Source organism: Loxodonta africana, chromosome 10 (assembly GCF_030014295.1).
Source record: "Loxodonta africana isolate mLoxAfr1 chromosome 10, mLoxAfr1.hap2, whole genome shotgun sequence".
Lineage (NCBI taxonomy): Eukaryota > Metazoa > Chordata > Mammalia > Proboscidea > Elephantidae > Loxodonta > Loxodonta africana.
In genome coordinates this window covers 78,997,164-79,020,362 of record NC_087351.1, presented here as the reverse complement: position 1 = coordinate 79,020,362, position 23,199 = coordinate 78,997,164, and the positions used below count along the sequence as shown (strand labels likewise).

General features: G+C 37.6%; 1 protein-coding gene across 6 annotated transcripts in view; it reads right to left on the bottom strand.

The window, feature by feature from the left end:
* GPHN (gephyrin) overlaps positions 1-23,199 on the bottom strand; it is a 570,865-nt gene that overhangs the window by 117,648 nt on the left and 430,018 nt on the right. For all 6 annotated transcript variants that reach the window (XM_064292607.1, XM_064292612.1, XM_064292608.1 and 3 more), the window contains one exon: positions 5,920-6,057. In XM_064292607.1, coding sequence (XP_064148677.1) covers positions 5,920-6,057 — 138 coding nt within the window. The remainder of the gene's footprint in view (positions 1-5,919; positions 6,058-23,199) is intronic.

The window sequence follows — 23,199 nt, the reverse complement described above, 5'->3', positions numbered from 1 at the left end:
CAGAGGTAGGATTTACAACACACAGGAAAATCACATCAGATGACAAAATGGTGGGCAATCACACAATACTGGGAATCACGGCCTAGCCAAGCTGACATATATTTTGAGGGGACACAATTCAATTCATGACATTCCACCCTCTGCCCCCCTAAAATTCATATCCTTGCCATACTCACTCCTTTGTATCATAGCAAAAGTTTTAAATGAGACTGGAAAGTTACATAGCTTGTACAAGGTCTCTCAGCTAGTAATAGGTAGACAGAGCAAGGTAGAGAGTATGTCTGATGGCAAAGTTCCCCCCAGTATAACTAACTTCTTTCTTATTCCCTGCCAGCGCCTGAACAATCAGGAGGAGTTAAAGAACATGACAATTGAATCATCTTGGTGAGGATTTTCTGCTACTTGAAATCAGGAGCTTCTGAATTTCTTCTAGAGGGCAGGGGATCTCTGTTTAAGAGAGATGCTTATCTTTAGCAGCTAACTTATAAGTCAGAGACAGGAACATGGCCTCTGCGTGGTGGTCAGGGTTCTAAAAGGGAAACTTCACTGCTTCAAACTGAGTGCCAACAGCAAAGCTTAAAGTCTCCTTGACTAGAATTGCTGAAACCTTTTACACAAAAACAAAAAACCCAGGTTAGATGCTGAAGTCATGGAATCCCAAATAAGAAGTTTGGAGCTCATAATCTAAAATAAAGCTCCAAAGAACGCAGAATCCTTTCCATTAAAAGCTGTTTATTTTTTTCATTGTTAAGTAAGAAAATTGGGAATTGCAGGGAATAGTGCTGGAATATTTTAATCTACCTTGAAGCAGCTAGAGTACCACATCAAATGTGAGGCTGTAATTTATTCCTGTCATGCATTTTACAAGCAGATGAATCCCAAATGACAGTCTCACAAATGTTATCATCCATTGTTATGCTAGGTATGCCTCTTCCAAGAAACCAAAGGAAGGCTATTTATAATCAGTGGGATACTTCTTGCTCCTTAAAGGTCTTGCTTGCAGATAGAAGCTGAAAATAGATACGTTAAAGAACAGACCAGAGACAACAGAAAATTCATTTATAGCCAAAACAGATTAAAAAACAAAACAAACAAAAAACACTTTGTACATGCATGCACATCTAAGCACTTGCTTTGGATGAATAATTTTCATATTGATTTGAGATGCTGTGTGGTATAGTGGAAAGAACACCAGACTGGGAGTCAAGAGACCTGGGTTCTAGGTGCTTTTAATTATAACTATCTGTCTAATTTTAAAGAATATTATCATATCTCTTTGGGCCTCAGTTTTCTCATTTTTAAAATAAGAGAGACCACTTGATACCCAAATTATCCTCTTATTATAAGTGTTTAAGTATTTAATATACTATCCTCCAAAATTCCTTCATAATGTCATAGATATAACTTTCAGAGCAACCACCTCCAGCATTTCTGGTAATGATTTATGCCTAGTTTTTAGAGATCACTGTTGAACCTTATCAGACATATAAAAAGTCATCTTAGAGATGGTACAGTCCCACAGTGGTCATAGATTCAATGGTTCAGGATCTCTCGCACAACACATGGATTTTTCTCTAGGGGCTTCTGTAATTGTAGTTGTTAGAGTATTCACATAAGCAAAATATTTGGATTTCAGAGAACTGTGAAGGCCTTTCAGGTCCCCCAAAATATTTTTCTTACTCAGTGATTGATGGATGAAATAGAATAGAGGTGCATCTAGCGGAAACCAAAATGAACTATGAAGGTTTGCTCATTAAAAAGAAAATATCCTTAGTAAACGTAATATTATAATGTTCATTGAGAATGAGTTTCTCATCCTTTTTTTCTGGGGAGAATCCTCTTTTCATCAACAATAGAGTTTTTACAAGTTGTTCTTGATTTATAACAATTCAGTTTATAGTGATTCACACTTACAGCATTTATTAGGCCATAATGACAGATAGTAAACAAATATGTCAGTCAGTTCTCTTAAATAAAACACATGAACAAGATACTATGGGAACATGGAGGAAGACTAATTAACCCAGGTAGGAAAAGGAGGGGGTTGACTTCCAAACAGTTTTCATAAAGGAGAGACTTCATAAATCTGATCTTAAAGAATACATAGTAGCTAGCCAGGCAAAAAAGTAGGATAAAGTTGTTCCAAGCAAAAATAATATAGGCAAAGGCTTAGAGATAAAGGAGAACAAGACGTAAGAGACAGCATGGCAGATTTGGGAAAAAGCAAGAGCTGATGAGAAGGAGGTAAGAGAAGAAACTGAAAAATGTAGGAAGAAAGGGTCTTATATGTCTTGTCAAGGAGTTTGGATATTATCTTGAGGTTATGGGGAAGACTACTTAAGAATTGTATGTATGGAATGCTAACAACAAATTTTCCATTTAAACAGATTACTTTGCCATCACATTGGAGAATGGATTGGGAAGATGCTAATTGGCGCAGGGAGACTGTTGCAGTAATCTAGGAAATTAGTAATAAGGACCTAAAATAAGTTTAGTTTTGGTCATTTTAAATTTACTAGTTGTTGTTGTTGGCTCTGATTCATAGCGACCCTATGTACAACAGAACAAAACACTGTCTGGTCTCGTGCCATCCTCACAATCCTTGCTACGCTTAAGCCCATTGTTGTAGCCACTGTGCCAATCCACCTCATTGAGGGTCTTCCTCTTTTTCACTGATCCTCTGCTTTACCAAGTATGATGTCCTTCTCCAGGGCCTGATCTCTCCTGACAACATGACCAAAGTATGTGAGATGTAGTCTCGCCGTCCTTGCTTCTAAGGAGCATTTTAGTAGTACTTCTTCCAAGACAGATTTGTCTGTTCTTTTGGCAGTCCATGGTATATTCAATATTTTTCTCCAACACTACTATTCAAAGGTGTCAATTCTTCTTTGGTCTTCTGTATTCATCGTCCAGCTTTCGCATGCATAGGAGACAACTAAAAACGTCATGGCTTGGGCCAGGTGCACCTTACTCTTCAAGGTGACATCTTGCTTCTCAACATTTTAAAGAGGTCTTTTGCAGCAGATAAGTTTACTAGTGCTGTTGTCGTTAGGTGCCGTCGAGTCAGTTCCAACTCTTAGCAACCCTATGTACTATAGAATGAAACACTGCCTGGTCCTGCGCCAAGCTCACAATCGTTGTTATGCTGAGTCCATTGTTGCAGCCACTGTATCAATCCATCTTGTTGAGGGTCTTCCTCTTTTTTGCTGACCCTCTACTTTACCAAGAATGATACTCTTCTCCAGAGACTGATCCTTCCTGACAACGTGAATTTACTAGTAGGAGGTATGTAATATAATTGGTATATGAGTTGGAAATAAACAATGTCTGAGCAGAGATACAGAATTAGAAATAATTGCATAGGTGGTATTTGAAACCACTGGCATGCATGAGGTCATCTGAAGTGAATGTGCAAGATGTGAAAGGGCCAAAGACTAAAACTCTAACGTTTATATTCAAGGAACTAATAACGGAAGTCAAGCCTGCTAAGGAGCCAATAAAGAGACAAGCACCACATGTTTACTATCACTCTCCTGCGGCAGACTGTGAGTTCCATGTGGCAGAAGTTTTGTTTTAGTCATCTTTGTATTTCCAGGATTTAACATTGTACCTGATATTTAGTAGACAGCTAATGAACATTTGTTGAATAAACTAAACTATGTTTTTATATATGGTGATGTTTACTAAACACCTAACTAGAGTGCCTCATAGGTCTAATTCTAATCCTCTTTTGCACTAAAAAATTGAGTTTGATCCAACTCAAAAGCTGAATACAAACCTCATTATTATTTTATATCATCATAGGTAGAACTACTTGACAAAGAAGTTACCCAAGCATGAAGGGTATGCTTACTTATGAATGACATCTGATTAATTTATAAATGATGGGAAAACAAGCACATGAAGGGAAACAATCCATCTGACAGCATTTTTTTTCTAGAGGAAAAGTAGGAATGGCCATTTTCAACTTTTTCCTTAAAAGGACTGGGAGTTCAGTCTAAATGTGATTTGGCATACACAGTTAGATTTTTCTAAAAACTGATGTTAAGAGAAACTTCCCTGAAATTACAAGAGGCCAGTAAGACTTAATTTTTATAATAGGTAGAGCATTATTAAATTTCTTTCCAACTTAAGTTTACATTCATATTTTCTGAAATTGCCTTGGTGTCAAACGATAGCAATAATTATCTGAACATTCTGTGTTTAATAATAGAAATAAACTTTTTTAAATAAAAGTGATTTCTGGAATCATATAGATTAATTTCCTACTCTAGGGAGTTTCCTAATCTCTATTTTCTTTAATGAGGAGTAAAACAATAACCAAAGGAAAGTTTTAAGCCTAATGATATACATATCTAAAAGAACGAAAGTAAAAGATGTACGATAAGTGCAACTGTATAAAGACAATTTTTGTCTAAGCAGGACTAGGGACCAAAGAGATAGAATCTGGCATCTACTATTTCTCTAGTTTAGGTTTTTAAAATTTAAGTTAATATCATTTGATACATTATCTTTTTTTTTTTTTTTAATTTATTACTCGAAGAAGAACACTGTCATGTAGTTAAAAAGAAGAATGGAAGTATTGAGAACTTAATCCTATTCCTTTTTGGCTGTTCTCTCTGAGCCTGAGTTTCTTTACTGAAAAATTAGACTGTTTGTATAGATGCTCTCTAATGCACATTCCAGCCTGAATATTTTATCATTCTATGAATGAAGTCCTTTTTTTAAAAAAAAATCAATCCTTTCACGTTGTTTTTAGTAACATGAGGAAACAAGAAGCTATATTTTACTCAGAATACATTAAAAAATAACTTCTATGCTGAATTTTTAGAACTGGAAGTTGTTGATTAAACACTGAAAACACCGGGGAAGACTACCTTTCCACTGTCTTTCTATAAGTTCCTCTCAGTGCACTAAAAGCAGAAAATGAGAAGACAGAGAAAGCAAAAAAAGTGAGTTCAGACTGGCGGCTTAATAATTCTGTGGACAAATTATTTTTTACATTTTACATACATGTTTTCCACAACAGGAAAACTCGATTACAAGGAATATTAGTAATCTCCCACTTCTGAAAGAAAAGATATTAGACAGACTCAGGGTTAACTATATTCTTCACTTAGTGCTTATAGCCCTCTTTTGTGTGACCAGTTGCCATCCAGTAGATTCTAACTCATAGTCACCCCATGTGTGTCAGAAAAGAACTGTGCTCCACAGGATTTTCAATGGCTGATTCTTCTGAAGCAGATCACTAGAACTTTCTTCCAAGTGACCTCTGGGTGGACTGGAACCACTGATTTTTCAATTAGCAGCTAAGCAAGTTAACTGTTTGCACTGCCCAGGGTTTACAGTATTGGTATTTTGATGGGCAGCAGCAATACAGTTGATATTTTCCCATTTTTATGAAAAGAAGGTTTTATGGATGCTGAGGTACTGGTGGTTCAGTGGTAGAATTCTTGCCTTCCATGCTAGAGACCCAAGTTAGATTCCCAGCCAATACATCTCATGCGCATCTACCACCTGTTTGTTGGTGGAGACCTGTGTGTTGCTATGATTTTGAACAGGTTTCGGTGGAGTTTCCAAACTAAGACAGACTAGGATGAAAGGGCTGGCAATCTACTTCCAAAAATCAGCCAATGAAAATCCTATGGATCGCAATGGTCTGATCCGCAACTGATCATGGGGATGGGGCAGGAACAGTGTTCCATTCCATTGTGCATCGGGTCATCATGAGTTGGGGGCTGACTCGAAAGCAGCTCTGTATACCTTTAAGGCTGACCTTAGAGTTGAGTAGAAATAAACGAAAAGTATGATAGTAATAATTGTGATGATGATTAGTAACTCTTCTATTTCAGGAAAACTATGTTGTTATCTGTTACTTGAAAAAAATGAAGAAAGGGCAATGGGCAAATATAACAGTACCTCTGTAGTTGATGATTTCTGTCCCCAGCACCGGAGTCATCTCCAGGACTGTGATGAACGCTTTGTCCATAGATGTCAGAGGAAACGGAGACATGCGGTGTCTTCTAGCCACCTTGGTGATATCGACAGCACTGTGACCTAAACAGGGAGAGAATTGAGAGAATACAATGCTGAAACATGTGGGAGTCACTTATAAATATCAATAACTTCCAATTTCAAATGTCCCCAAAGGAAGATCGAAAGGTAAGAAATTATTTCTCCTGCTTCCAAAATATAGCCTGATCTGGTGGAACATTATCAAGTTAGCAACGTTACATCATATGTCAAAACTTGCTGAAGTTTAATAATGATATTGGCTAATCCTCTTTGAGTTCGTTCAATATGTCAAGACCTGTTCTAAATTAATTCGTTAATCCTCACAACGGCCTTATGGAGAAGCACCATAATCATCCTTATTTGCAGATAAGGAAATATATAGGTTTAGAGAGATTATGTATCTTTGCCTAAATCACACAACTAGTAATAAAAGGGCCAGGATTCAAACCTAGGTAGTTTGGCTTCAGAGTCCATGTACACTATATTTTGAACACTTAATGAGCTATTCAGTAAAATGAAGTACCCCAAACTTGAATTTCTTTAGGATTTCATAAGAAGTTTTCTTTCTTCTGAAAAAAGGTTAGAAGATTATTATTTATCTACTCAACTCCCTCTGTGACGTCATATAGTCCCATGGCATTAAATATCACCCATACACTGACTGCTAATTTTCTATCTCTAATCCTAACCTCTTCCTTCAACTCTAGATTTTTGTATCATCCAATAGCTGATAGATAATAAACATCTCCAGACTTGTAAATCATCGAACATGCACTTGGAATTGTAATAGGCAACTCAAACTTAACACGTGCAAAATCAAACTCTTGTTTCCCACACTCCCATCCCACCCACAAGATACCTTTTTCTGGTGCAATTCCCGTAACAGTATACAGCAACTCCATTCTTCCAGTTATTAAGCCAAAACCTTGGAGACATCCTTGTTTCTTCTCTTATGTCACAATCATTTCTATTTTTTTATTTTTATAATTTTTATTGTGCTTTAAGTCAAAGTTTATAAATCAAGTCAGTCTCTCACACAAAAACTTACATACACCTTGCTACATACTCCCAATTACTCTCCCCCTAATGAGACAGCCCACTCTCTCCCTCCACTCTCTCTTTTTGTCACAACCATTTCAAAGTTACCCTTAAACTATATTTGGGATCTGATAATTTCCCACCATTCCACTACTACCAGATTAATCCAAACCATCATTTATTTCCTGGGAAAATCAAAAAGCCTCCTAACTGGTCTCTCTGCTTCTATCCTTATCCTATTACAATTTATTCTCCACATAGGAGTTACAAAGATTCATTTAAATTGTCAGATCATGCTACCTCTGCTTACCAACCCTCTAATGACTTCCCATTTCACTTAAGGTAAAATCTTAGCTATGGTCTACAAGGCCCAAGATGTTATGGCATCTGCTGTTCTCATCTCCTACCTTTTCCCCCTTCTTCACTGTGCTCCAGCCATACTGGTTCACTGCTTTTCCTTAAGTATGCCAAACACATCTCTCCTCGGGGCCTTTGCACTTGCTATTTCCTCTGCCTGGATCACTATCCATCCCTCATATCTTTCAGGTATTTGCTCAAATATTATGTCATCAGAGAGGCCTTTGCTGAACATCCTATATAGAATAGTACCTATCATCACTCTCTATTCCTCTTACCCTACTTTACTTTTCTTCATGGGGGTGTATGTGTGTGTATCCGTTCTCTTCTCAGTAGAATGTAAGCTCCATGAGAGCAGAGACTTTGTCTTTTTTGTTCACTGCTATTATCGCCAATGCCTAGAACAGTATGTGGAGTATCTAGCACATAATGGACAATAAAAATAAATATTTGTTCAATTAAAAATGAATAATAACAAAAAGACTTCTTGGAGCACTATATGCTCAAGCATAAATAACTTGGGCTTCTCCATGGAAACTTACAGGTCTACTGTCCAAAGGGTAAACAGTAAAATGAGTAACTACAGACACTGTTGGTTGGTTGTCCTAATCACCACCCACAGCTTGCTTCTCCCCTAGACACTTTGCAGCTAAGAGTGGCCTTATGATATAGCTGTCGCCAGTGAGATGTAAGAGTAAGTTCCTGGGACAGGCTTCCTATTAAAAATAAAAAGATAAAGCTTGAAGAGGAGAAAACTTTCCCCGTCTATCTTTTTTCTACCTGGAATATGGTTTGGCTGGATACTGGGAGGTGCTGTAGCCATTTTTAACCATGAGGTTAAAGTCCACAGAATAAGCATGGAAACATGAAGAAAAGGGCCTGAGTCCCTGGTAACAACAATGAGCTGCTGTACAAGCCCGGGATTGCCTGTCTTCATACTTCTGATATCTCAGACAAATAAGCTCCCATCTCTTTAAATCACTTAATAATGGTTGGATACGTCCTCCAGTAGTCTGTGAGTTCTTAGTTATTGCATCTTATTAAATTTAGCAGCCCTCCCCACCCGCATGTTCACTGAATTGACTTAAAGGGACTACTCCAAAGAGTTTCCATCCTAAGATGAATGACACTGTCGTAAGTGCCCAAAGAAAAAGACATATAAAGATGACCATACTCTTAATGATATTTCTTCCCCACAAGCAATTGTAAAATCACAAAATTTCCAAAGCTTGAAAGATATTAGAGATCATTTAATGTTAAATTTGAATAACATTTTCTAGTAAAAAATGTAGGTAAACACTTAAAAACAGGATTATGTGTAATTTATCACTTTCACTGAGGTCTTGGCCTATTCATTCAGGTGCAGTAAAACACATTTCAGAGATACACACGTCCTTCAACCAATATTTGTTGAGTGCATTCTATAAACCAGGCACAGCTAGAAACTGAGGATACACAGAAGATATACCCTGCCATGAAAAAATTATAGCTCAGTAGAAAGACACGTAAATAAGTAAATCATAACAAGACCAAAAACAAACCAAATCCACTGCCATCAAGTCATTCCGACTCATGCCGACCCCATAGGGTTTCCAAGGCTGTAAATCTTTAAGGAAGCAGGCTGCCACATCTTTCTCCCACAGAGTGGCTGGCGGGTTTGAACTGCTGACCTTTTGGTTAGCAGCTGAGTGCTTTAACCACTGCATCACCAGGGCTCCTTAATAAAAGCAAGAGGGTAGTAAACTACCTGATGGTTTTCTAACCGTAGAAATTTGTAATTCTCTAATTCTTTTTTTTCAGTCTGGAAATTGCAGTGTGGAAATTTATGTCTGGAAAAATCTCTCCTATCTTCTGAAATAATTTTTTATTTTGTTTGTATTTCTGTACAGCAATTACCACTATCTTGTGTTGTAGAGATTGAAATATTTCCCTTACCTCTGTGAGTAGATTGTAAAGTCCTCAAAGGTAGGGTCTATATCTTATGAATCTTTGTATCCTTCACTACTTTTAGAACAGTGTCTTCCTTATAGTTAAGGGCTCAACAAATTCAAAGTGGGAAGGGAAAAGCAAAGTGGTGCTTCCTGCTTTGCTCTTTTGCTCGTCTAAGTCAGCCCTTCAATATTCACAGATTCTATGTCACAAGTGACTGCCTCACTGGATAAATACTCCAAGCTTTGATGCTAGGGGTTAATACTGCTCCCTGGCTAAACAATTTGCATGTTAATACAGAGAACTTCTGGATATATAATAACTTAAAGGAAGTCTCAAAGTAGGAATATTTTCATTCCCTGGCACATTAGAAGGTAGGTATATGTGTGCGTGAATGTTTTCAGCAAATATTTAACAAGCACCTTATATGTGCCAAGAGGTTTTTCCCACTCATGACCCACTCCAAATCACACAGAAGGAATAGTAAGCTACTTCAGCATTAAAAAGGGGCTAACTTGGTCCTGCAAATATGAGGATAAAACTATTTGTCACTTACCTTCTCCACATAGGAAAGAAATTAATGAAATAAACAACAGTCGCTCTTTATAAGGAGTTACTAAATAACGTTAATACATCTAGTTCTCTTGTGCCCCTCACCAAACGCAGGATGACTATGTGTCCATACCTGTTGCCGCTGAGTTGTTTCTGACTCACAGCAACCCTATAGGACAGAGTAGAACTGCCCCACAGGGTTTCCAAAAGCACCTGATAGATTTGAACGGCAGACCTCTGGTTAGCAGCCGTAGTACTTAACCACTACGCTGCCAGGGTTTCCATGTGTCCACATAAGATTTAATTTAAGGAAAGTTTGTAGTTAAAATAACTTTGAAAACCATTGACCTTGGTGATTCAATGTTCCCATTTTCAAATCAAAAGTGGACAAACAATGCCCCGGGGTCAACACCAGGGACATACACAAAGCGGGACCAGTAGTTGTAGGCCCAGGCTGAGGACATACGACACTCACACGTACAGCTCAGGCTCTCTTACAGAGGTCTCCCAAGAACTAGCTCGGGGCAGCCCATTTTAAGAAGGCATACATTTTCAAATAAGTTTGGTAAGCAAATAGTTGTGTTTTCATTTTTTTTTTTAAAGAAACACAATCGGAACTATTATCTGATGTTGACACCAGTGATTTACAAGGAGCTTCAAAATGAAAGCTTTCAAAAATCTTAAAAATAGTGCAGTGCAATGAATTGCTTTTATATAGTCTTTCTAGCTACGGTCTTGTAACTCCCACAAAAGGATTGACAGGGACTATGCAAATTAAGTGAATTGTGGTCTACTGAGGGGATTGGTCAGTAATGGTCCTAGGCGGAGGGCCATGCCTTTAAATTGAATATAAGGGCCAATACCACATAGGTTCAGGGGGACCCCACTAACATCAAGAAGTGTCTGGAACAGAGTATCCTTTGGACCCAGGGTCTGTGCTGAGAACCTCCTAGACCCAGAAGAGAGAGTAAATGCTGAAGATGACACGAGATGGTGAGAGATGGCTGTGGTGGGCTTGCCAGCCCATGGAGTGAGGGCTGAGTACTTCTGGGTAGGAGGTTTCCTGGTTGAGGTAAAAGAGTTGTAACATTTGCCCACACAGGTCAGAGGCCTGAATGTGCCCTGTGTAGGGGTTACCTCAAAGGATCCTGTTCAAGGGCTTCCTACAGCAAGGTGGAACTGGATGCCTCTGGGCAGGGGCCTTGCCAGTGGAGCTAAAAGAGCTGTAATACTTGTTTGTGTAGGGCAAGGGAGGCAGGGGTTGCACACCTACCCCCTGGGCAGTGGGAGCCCTGCAGGCCTGGGTAGCATGCCAGGAGCCTGCGGCAGAGGCTCAGAAGGGCCCAGCGGCAGAGCAGAAGCCTTGGGAGCTGTGCAAGCCTCCTGAGCAGCACAGTGTGGTGACAGCCAGAGGCAGTGGGGACGTGAAGACAGCGTCTGACATCTGATCTGAACCATGGTATGCCTGCCCAGCGACATAAGATGGACATGGGTAATTTGTGGGAGGGTAAGTGGTTCTCCTTTTGAGAATCTCTTGTTATTGTTTACCATTCGCTTTCTATAAATAATAATGGTTTTCACTTTGCCAACACTGTGTGTCTTGTGTGTCCGGCTCGATTACAGATGAATGCAGCACCCACAGAATGGTTGACACCATTGGGTGTATGTGTCTCATTCCTAGCAGTCTTATGGCTGCCTAGAAGTTTGAGCACAGCCTATCTGCTTGTGCAACGTGGACAGACAAGATGTACGCATACAAATATTTATCTCTGACTTCTCTTATTTTGTAAGTTACAACCCCCAAAGCACATTAGTGCCTTGGGCTATTAGAGAACTCAATTAGGCAGGGAGAAGAATCAAGAAATATTCTCCCTACCACACTATCCCTTTTCTTAATTTTGAGCCTAGCAGAGAAGTCTGATGCGAGAGGAAAAAAAAAAAAAAAAAATTAAGGAGAAAAAAGCATCCATTTTGTCTCAAAGGCTAGGTAAGTTATAGCCTGGCAGCCAGTTTTTATTTGGGTGGTCCATAAAATCCATTTAGGTAGAAGTAGAAAAGGAAGGAAAGACCTGTTTTTTTTAAAAAGGTAAGAAGGTTATAATAAAAGGAAGTTTGTTCTTTGGATGAACAAAATAGTTTCCTATAAAGTAAAAACTATTTCATGGCCAGAAATACATTCTAACAGCTTCCTTGCAAATGAATACCAACAGTCACAAAGGTGATCTGTGAGACCATTGGTTTTACTCAAGTTATCTACACTATGAAGCAAAACAAAACATTAACAAAAAACATATATCCCACAGAGAAAATGATAGTGTTCAGAATATTTATTTTAATTTACTATAGTAAAATTAGCTGATGATATATGTTTGTTATTGATAATTTGTAGGTAGGTTAGTTAATTTGGCAAAAATAAACTACGAAGTGTTTAGGTATGGGACCTTTATATGGGGGTGAGAGTTGGGGGGAGTCTAGGCATCCTTCCCAATAGTAGCTGTCTTAACTGAGCAAAGAGTTAACAGGCTGAATTATTAGAACATCTAGATTGATAGTAAGATCCCTAGGTGACGCAAATGGTTTGTACTCCACTGCTGACCAAAAGGTTGGCAGTTTGAATGCTGCCAGCAGAAAGGCCTGGCGATCTGTTTCTCTTAACACTACAGCCAAGAAAACCCTGTGGGTTGCCATGAGTAGGAACTGATTCGACAGCAACTAACGATAACAAATTGACAGCATTTATCTGAATTGGATCTAATTTTCTGAAGTAGATTTCTAAGATTAAAGCAATTCTAAAGTAGCCACAGATTAATGATCTGGGATCTATCTATTAAGCCTAGATTTCTGTTAAGTATGATTTAATTTGTCTCTTTTATATTTTCTGGTTCATAAATGCAAATGTTGGTTGACTATATATATATATATATATTTTTTTTTTTTGATTGACAATATTTTAGTTCAAAATCTTTGTAGGGAAAATACTCAAAATGTTATTGCGATTTCCTTTCTTCCATGCAGCACTTATAAATCACTAAAGAGACTATATGTAAGGACTCAGTGCAAAAAGGGTACAGGTTTACTCAGGATTACCATTATCAATGACATGTTTAAATACTACAGGCAATGTCCATGATTTAGAAGGCCTTCAGTGGGGCAGAGAGAGTACAAATGGCTACCTTTATGCTGAGTGAGCAAAGAGTAACAATAAGGGTTTTTGTTACGCAGCAGTAACCTTTCTCTTGAGGCATGGCCATCTTTGGAAATGGAGCTGTTCATACCAGTGATACTACTTTTTCCTACTTCAAATGCATCCTTTTCAACCTGCCAATTCTTTTTTTTCTAATAATTTATTTTATTTATTTTTGTTCTTGTTGAGAATATACACAGCAAAAACACATGCCAGTTCAAGTTTCTACATGTACATTTCAGTGACACTGATTATATTCCTCCAGTTGTACAACCATTCTCACCCTCCTTTTCTGGGTTTTCCTACCCCATTAAAAGAAACTCACTGCCCCCTAAGATTTTTGCTGTCAGTTTGATCCCACATGGATAGGTCTTAAAAGAGCACAATGCTTACGGCAGATATTGTTTACTAGTTAAGCTAAACTATTGTTTGGTTTTAAGAATTAGCAGATATTTTTGGTCTAAGGTCTAAAGATTATTTTAGGGCAATAGTTTTGGGGTTCATCCTACCAATTCTTAATACACAGTGTTTCACCTTGGCTTGAAAATCCATTTTTTTAAAAAATTAAAAAGTAAATGAAGAAAAGATGGCTTCAGATCATTAAAAAAAAAAAAAAAATTTTTTTTTTTTTTTTTAATAGAACAGAATATAGTAGAAACAAGATGTTCATACAGGGTTTTCTTGATTAAATGTAAAACCGCAGGATGATACTTTATTCTTCAAAACAACCAGTAAAAGTATTCCCTAAACTACTTACAGTGTCAATCATTAGTCATTTTTCAGATATCCCCAAAATCTCAAAATAGAGATTTGTTCTGTTTTTTTATTAATATTACTGTCTCTATTTCCTATAGTGTTTGTAGCTCAATTTCATTTTATCTCTACTTCCTGGATTTTTCTGAAAAGCAAACCACTTAACACAATGAGTAGATTTCCTAGGAAACTTAAAGAGCTAAGATGACAGTAATGTGTTCAGGCTAAATAACTGGGGTCTCTGGTAATTCAAAGAATGTTGTGATTCAGGTGTACAAAGCATTTTGTCTTTCAAAGAAACCTCTAATATTAAGAAAAATTGGGTGCAAAGCTCTCCTGAAAGACTGATAATGGTAGAGTTCATAGGCCCAGGGCTTTAGCGCACTAATATATATCTGAAAATAATTTCTTATATTGTCTTCAGTTTAATAGTTTTATAAGTGTTTCTATTTGTTCATTCAGGAGAATGAGCCACATAACATTTCTGAAGTATGTTAATGTCATGAAAGAGCATGGCTGAAAGTATTCCTGGGATTTCTGTGCATCAAGATTATAAAACAGAGCATGGCTGCCATAAAATGTTTGTTCTATAATTTATATCAATGGTTCATTATCATGCATAGGATGAATTCCTTAGAAATGTATGTAAGATCCACCCTTGCTTACCTTTTCAGCCTCATCACTCATTACTCTACCACTTGGAAATTTGATAGTATTGCAGATATCATATTACATCATACTATTTCATATTTTCCTGCCTTAGCATATATTGTTCTCTCTGCCTAAAATAACTTCTCTCTCATCCTTTTGTTTTCTTGGTAAATTACTACTCTTCCTCCACAATTTTCTTCAGTAAGGAAGTATTAAAATAATGATGGGGACACGTCTAAAAGATCCTGGAGCCAGCTTGAAGGGGTTCCTTTTGGTCAAACCTGGGACAATTTGAACATCAAAATAAATTAGGATAATAGATTACAACCCATTGAATGAAATAAGAATCCTTAAGTAAATACTAATATAAATAAAGAAGGGAATAAATAAAGCTCTTCCTTATAGCAAAGCATCAACTAATAAATGAAGAAATGATAGAAAACCACCACATAGCAACTCTCACGTTAATAACTGGTTCAGAGAAAAATCATCAGTGAATACTGAAACTAGAAGATGAAAGTCTCAAGAAAAACAAGATATTTATATAGTCTGAAATTATCTCCCCATAATATACTTATTAATTACAAAACAAAACCATTATTTTTATAGTAGAGAAACCTGGTAGGCAGAACTCTAAGTGATCAAAGTTAACACCAATAATGGGACAAATTAACATCATTAACCTTCTAATATGATGCACTAAGAAGGCCACAACATCACATATGAGGTATTTCTGACAAAAATATATAATCTGAGTGGAGCAATGGTTAAGTGCTCAGCTGCTAACAAAAAGGTTGGTGGTTTGAACCCACCAATGGCTCTACTGGAGAAAAGATCTGGTGTAAAGACTGTTGTTGTGTGCCAATGAGTGGAATGAAAATCTTATGGGACGGTCCTACTGTGTCTTACAGGGTGGCTTGAGTAGGAATCCACTCAATGGCACACAACGATAACAATCATCAAGAAACATCAGAAAATGCTAATTTGAGGGGCATTTTCCAAAGCAACTGACCAAATATTTTAAAAAATGTTAGCGTCATGAAAGAAAACAAAACACCTAAGGAACTGTTCTAGATTAAAGGAGTCTAAAGAGACATAATAGCTAAATACAATGCATGGTTTTAGATTAGATCCCAGATCATTAAAAAAAGTTATTTTTCTTTCGCTGTAAAGAACATTGTTAGAAAGACTGGCAAAATGTAATTTGAATGAAATTTAGATAATAATATTGTGGCAATGTTAATTTCCTGATTTTGATAACTTTACTATGCTTATGTAGGAGAATGTCTTTTTTTTTTTTCCCTTTTCACCTTTTTTTAGGAACTGGACATTGAAGTATTTAGGGGCAAAAAGGCATCATGTCTGCAATTTTCTGAAGTCTAAAACTATTTCATTATAAAGAGTAAAAAAACAAAAAACCCAAACTTTAACAGTCTCTCCTCTATGAAGCAACGTATGGCCCTTTTATTTTTTTCTGCCCTGAGGCACTAAAAATAATCTATTTTAGTAATCTCATTGCGTATTGTATTAACTACATATCTCATGGTAATTATACTTATTTATATACCTGTCTGTTTTTACTAGATTATCAAATTTTTGAGAAAGGAAACAGTATCTTAATGTCAAGGCCCAAAGGTGCTGTGTGCCAAGTCAGAAACTGACTGAGGGTCATTCTTGACCTTATCTATTCCATTAGCTTCCATATCTAGTTCCCAATTTTATCAACTCTAGTTCCTTAATATTTCGAAAACCCTGCTCTATCATTATATTTCTATTCCTTCAACTTTAATTTAGGTTCTTATCATACTCCTGCCTCTGATCTTGCCTAGACTCAATCCATTTTCCATCGGCAGTAAAGTTTCTTTCAAAAGTTCAAATTTGATGTTATTTCCATGTTTAAATTTGTTTATTAGCCTTTACAATAAGTCCAAATCCATTAGCATGGCAAATAGGAAGTTCATCTGCAAAGAGTAAATAGCCAGTTGGAGGTCATGATCTAATAACTTCTTCAGCTTCCTTTGCCCCTTATTCCCTACCTCCTCCTTACCGTCCCTCTCCCGTCTGTGTGTCACAGCGCCTGGAGCATGATAATCTCTCCGTAAGTCTTAGACACTTGCATTAATATGAGATAAACAGAACTAAATTCAGGTGGGGAGAACAGATTGAATTCTCCATTTGCTCCTTCACATCACTCTCCATTCTTAACCCTGCTCTATACCCAAGATACTAGCTATCATTTATGGACTCGATCAACAATCTCTCTTCACTGTGGCTTCTATTTGAGTTCAGTCAAAGAAAGGCATTGGATGAAGAATGGAGAGCAGACAGGGTATTTATTCCTTTGTTCCCATCATCAGGTTGATAGTGGTTATGTTCCTCTACTTAAGGCCACAGATCCTGTGGAGGCAGCCCACTCTGAGAACTATGAGTCTCTTTAGGTAACTGCTCCTTTCCCTGGTTCCTTGACAGGTTAGAACCCCTGCTGAGAATTTGCGTTTCTAACAAGTTCCCAGGCGATGCTACTACTGCTGGTTAGGAACCAAGTCTGAGAACCACCAGTAGAGCAGTGGTTCTCAAAATTTATTATACATAAGAATCACCTGGGGATCTGGATAAAATGTAGATTCTGATTCAGTATATCTGGGATGAAAAGGCAAATTTTCAGCAGGGGTTTGAATCAGAACAAACTGACTCAAAGTCCTGCTCCTTGAAGCTTAGGGTTGGTAACAACTCCCAGCTATTAGTAGCCCCAAACGTTTTTTCACTTTCTCTGGCTTTCCTTAATTATGCCCACTCTGTTGTAACTAGTTCCTCCATTAAATTCTCCTCCATTACCCTGTTGAGAGTGTCATCTGTTTCTTGCCAGGACTCTGAGTGATACAGAAGCCAAGGTGAAAATGGACACAATTATTTAGGCAGGAACGTGAAGATAAGTATGACCAGATTCCTGATTGTTACTGGAGATCAGTGGGAGCTAAGGCTAGAAAGGTAACTAAAACCAGGCTGGCGAAGCCCCTGAATGCTAGGCTTTGGAGTTTGAACCCATTTAGGGGTTTTAAGCATGGGAGTGATAACCATAAAAATTTCTTGTAGACAACAAATTCTACCACAGAAAAATAGAAATATTTGCCCAAAACCCCATATCTAAAAAGATAGGTCAAGAATAAAAGCCAAAATCTCCTGAATTTTTAATTTGGTGTGCTTCCTCCTACACCACACTATAGAATTTTTTTCCCAACTTTAATTTCATTTAGTAAATATGAATTGAGTGTCTTCTATATATAGATGAGATTCTTATCTCCCAAAGTCTCACAGAACAAATAAATCATGCTGTGTTTTAAGGAAGAGCCCTGGTGGCTCAGTGGTTAAGCGCTCGGCTGCCAACCGAAAGGTCAGTGGTTCGAAATCATCAGGAGCTCTGCAGGAGAAAGATGTAGCAGCTTGTTTCCGCAAAGATTACAGCCTTGGAACTCTATGGGCAGTTCTACTCTGTCCTATGGGGTCGCTATGAGTTGGGATCGACTCTTTGGCAAAGGATGTTTTAAGAAAAAAAAAAATAAAAGAGCAAGTATATGCTTGTTTTAATGTACGAACAAAATACTATGTATGATAATACAGAAAAGGAAATAACTAATTCTGATGAGACAAACTGTATAAGGCTTCACAGAGGAGGTGACAAGTGAGTTGGGGTTTAAAACAATGGGAAAAACAGGAGGAACATTTGAAACCTGAGAAACAATGAACAGAACCACAGAGGTTTAAAAGTACTCTTACAGAATGAGGAACTGCCCAATGAGGTTAGAGGTTGGAGGTGAAAGGAATGAAATATAGGGCATAACCAAAAACAAAATTAATCCATTGCCGTCCAGTTGATTCCAACTCATAGCAACCCTATAGGACAGAGTAGAACTGCACCATAGGGTTTCCAAAGAATGCCTGGTGGATTTGAACTGCTGACCTTGTGGTCAGCAGCCATAGGTCTTAACCACTACACCACCAGGGTTTCCATATAGGGCATGAGGCTGGTCAGTTCAGTTAATGACAAATTTTGAAGGGACTTAACACTGTAGGAGATGGAGGACCATTCAAGATTTTTAGTACAGAAGTAATACATACTTTAAAATGTAATATTTGATTGATAATGGATTGGATGGGAGAGAGACTGGAGCCAGGCAGAGCAGTTAGTGTGCTACAGCAATCCTAAAGGTGAAAGATGAAGAGGGCCTGAACTAATACAATAGGAATTAGAAAAAGGATACTTAAAAGAGCCGTATCAGAGGCTTCTGAAACTGACTGTGCTCTTGGGAAAAAGAAGGTAAATATAATAGTGAGGTTTCAAGTTATTAGGGTATTAGGTAAGAGGGAGTATCATTCATTAAGAAAGCAATACAGGAAGAGGAACAGTGTGGACAGAAGGGTGCTATATTTGGCTTCTGATGATGGAGAGGTGAGATGCAGGGGTAATTCCAGTATGCAACAGTTTGGAGCTTGGGAGAGAAGGTAGGCCTACACTGGAGAGTCATTAGTATACAGGTGATAAACCCAATAATGAGAATCAATAATTTTACATATTATACCCAGGATGATAAAAGGACACATCATTGAAAAGAGACTTGGAAGGACAATATATGACCATTTCAAGATAAATTCTATAATAAATCATTAACTTAATGTTTTAGTTAACTGAAACAATATTGACAATGCAGAAGCTGAAAAGACTGACTAGAGGTAATAAATGATTCAGAAGTTTTAATGTAAAATAAAAATGTGATAATCTAAGAAAACAAGACAAATAAAAGGCAAATACTAAGGAATTACTATGAAGTTTCACAAATAAAAAAAAATATTTGAGAACTAAGTGAACCACATGAAGATATATTTTAAAAACAGTTGATTTATTTAGAAGATTAGATGAAAAAGCTGAGTGGGATGGTGCCTGCAAACAGTATAAATATTTATCAATAAACATTTATGTAAGTGAAATGCTAATTGTCTCTAGTTATGTAAAGAAGGATGGTTTAAGTGATGATAAACACCTGTTGTTTGATCCAGTAAGCGCCAATCAAGAGGATAAGGGATTATACCACAGCAGGAGAGAATTAGGAAAATTCTTCTAAAAATAAGTGCTAAAAGAAATTGGCATACTTCTCCAAGGAATATTTGAAAATTCTCTTCCCTGGGAATCATAAAGAAAAGAGAAAACTTCCTGTTTCCTTATAGCAAGTTGCAAGAAAATTAACCAAAAGTCTTATCTATCTAGGATACGTTGAAGGGCATTTAAGACTAGAGCCAAAAAGTTTGATAATACACTCCAGGCAAGAGGCAGTAATAGGCCCTGAACCTAGGTAGCAGTAAGGAAAATGAACGAAGGGATAAAGGTCAAAGTGAAAACATCAAATAATTTGAAGAGAAGGAACAGTTAAGAATAATAGTATTGGCAACAAGGAGATTAGGGTTTTGCCTGCTGTTTGTCTTCTCTGCTCCCACTCTGGTTTCTTACTTTGGGTGTTCTGCTGTCCTTTGGCTGCTCTGCTTGCCCAGGATCATCTTCTCACTTATTTTTCAATGGTTAAGCTCTGGGCTGCTAACTGAAAGCTTTGCAGTCCAAACCCACCAGTCCCTCTGCAAGAGAAAGATGTAGCAATCTGCTTCCATAAAAATTACAGCCTTGGAAACCATATGGTTATTATGGTTATGTTCTACTCTGTCCTATAGGGTTGCTGAGTCAAAATTGACTTGACTGCAATGGCTAAGTTTTATGAGAGACAATCAGTGAGCCAGATCCCAGGAAGAGTACCAGTGAAGAATGGACAAGGTACTGCAAGGAGCATAGTGTGAAGAAGACAGTAGAGAAGACAGAAAAATACTGCATTGTAAATAGGTTTACAATAAAATAGGTTGACTACAGGGCACTACAGAAGAACACAGGAGGGGCACTTTGCTCAGATTTGGGAGGTGACAGAAAGACTCCTGGAGGAAATGTAGGATAAGTAGGAGTTACTGAGGGGTAGGAGCCCTGGTGGTGCAGTGGTTAAGCACTCCACTGCTAACCAAAAGGTCAGCAGTTCAAACTACCAGCTGCTCCCAGGAAGAAAGGTGCGGCAGTCTGCTTCCATAAAGATTACAGCCTTGGAAACCCAATGGGGCAGTTCTACCTTGTCCTATAGGCACACTATTAGTTGGAAGTGACTTGTGGCACGGGTTTGGGTTTTGCTTTTATTGAGGGGAAGGATGGAGGAATGTTTTGAGAAAGAGGAAACTGTATGAAATTAAAAGTTCCATATGGCTGGTATGAAGATGGCAGAGGTAAAACAAGAGGCAAGCAAAAGCCCAGTTGCAGGCAATTTTAAAGAGCTGGGCCTTTCTCCAATAACAATAGGGTGTTATTAAAGGGTTAGTCATTAAAGTAGTATGACAGGTTCAGATCTACATTTCACAAAGATAAAAATGGCTGCTGTGGAAGAAAGCAAGACCTGAGGGAGAAAACTAATTAGTAAGTAATTGCAGAATTCCAGGAAAGAGATGTAGGTTTACCAAAGGGCTTCTGATACTCTTAGATTCCTACATCAGAATGTTCATTCTGTGGTTATTCTTCAGATTCTCTATATGCATCTTGTGGATTTTTCTGTTTTTTTGTGATGCATTCATAATCTATAAAGTTAGAAAAAAAACAGATGATGGTGGTCTAAATTAGGATAATGGCAGTGAGGACAGAGAGAAGTGAATGGATTAGAGAAATATTTAGGTAGAAGCCACAGGATTTAAGAAGTTGACTGAATATATACTGTGAGGAAGAGGGATAAAAAACAAATGTAAACACTTTTGGTTTGGACAACTAGGTGGATAGTAACGTCATTCATTGAGATTATAAATGCAGTTTTGGTCATGCTGCGTATGAGATACTTGTGGAACATCCAAGAAGACATCTATAATAGGCAACTGTAAATACAAACCTGAAGTTTAGAAAAGAGATAGGAACTAGAGTCACACAGATAGTATAGAGTGTGGACAGAAGGTCTACGAAAGAACTCTGAATAACATCAATATTTACTTAATGACTGGGCCAAAGAGAAGGTGCCTTCACAGAAGCTGGAGAAAAAGTAAACGAACAGTTTAAGAGGAGCATTAGGAGAAAGCATACCAAGGAAGATAAATGGTTCAGGGAGGGAGTGATTAAAAGTACTCAAACTTGAACTGCCTTCCTTAGGTCACACCTGTTGCTAGGTTTTCTCTTCCTCTTATATTCTAATAATGGTCCAATGTGCATCCATTCTCTTAAATTTGTTTTCAGAGGTGGCAGCCAGATTATCTGATAAATTTATCTAAGATTCATGGATTCTAAAGGCTTAATCTGTTAACAGTGTCTTCACTCTAAATAATAAAAATATTAGTCATACTGTTGTCGTTGAGTCAGTTCTCACTCATTGCGACCCCCTATGTACAACAGAGTCCTGTGTCAACCTCACAATCATTGCTACTACGCTTGAGCACACAGTTGCAGTCACTATGTCAAAACATCTCGTTAAGGGTCTTCCTCTTTTTCGCTGACCCTCTACCAAGCATAATGTCCTTCTCCAGGGACTGTTCTCTCCTGATAACAAGTCCAAAGTAAGTGAGACAAAGTCTCACCATCCTTCCACCTAAGAACCATTCTTCTAAGACAGACTTGTTTGCTCTTCTGGCAGTTCATGGTATATTCAGTATTCTTCACCCACAGCATAATTCGAACGCATAAGTTCTTCTTTGGTCTCCTTATTCATTATCCATTTTCCCATGCAAATGAATGACATCCACCTTAGTCCTCAAAGTGACATCTTTGCTTTTTAACACTTGAAAGAGGTCTTTTGCAGCAGATTTGCCCAATGCAAATACATCCTTTGATTTCTTGACTGCTGCTTCCATGGGCTTGATGGTGGATCCAAGTAAAATGAGATCCTTGACAACTTCAATATTTTCTCTGTTTATTAAGAGGCTGCTTTTGGTCCAGCTGTGATGACTTTTGTTTTCTTTGAGGTGTAATCCATACTGAAGGCTGTGGTCTTTGATCTTCATCAATAAGTGCTTCAAGTCCTTTTCACTTTCAGCAAGCAAGGTTGTGTCATCTGCATATTGCAGGTTGTTAATGGGTCTTCCTCCAATCCTGATGCCCCGTTCTTCTTCATATTGTTGTAATATTAACAATAATAACAACTAACATTGAGTGCTGATTTTATACTAAGTGCTATACTATTTAATCCTCATAAAAATTCATAAGGTTAATACTATTAACCTCATTTTACAGATGAGGAAACTGAGGCAGAGAGGCACTAAGCATTTACCCAAGTTCACACACCCAGTAAGTAGAAAAACCAAGATTTGAACATAGGCAGTTTGATTCAAGAGCATGTGTTCTTTTATATGATGAGCCAGTGAGGGCAGGTGTTTGAAGCCTGTAGTTCTTTGAAGCCCATTCCTTAAAATATACTAAAAAGGCAACCACTTGCTCTGCTTATATGTAAGCCTGAATTTGAGCAGCACATCACATTTAGAGGGTACAAGCATGTTACATACAAAAAACCTTGCTTAGATTATTTATGTTAATTGAAAATTGTTTTATTGTTTCCTTAAATAAGAATTAAAGTTCAAGACCTATAATATTTTAATTACTAAGAGAATTTAATGGGCTGAATCTATCATTACAGGAAATACTCATCAAACCTGATGGTAGTAGGGTGATGGGC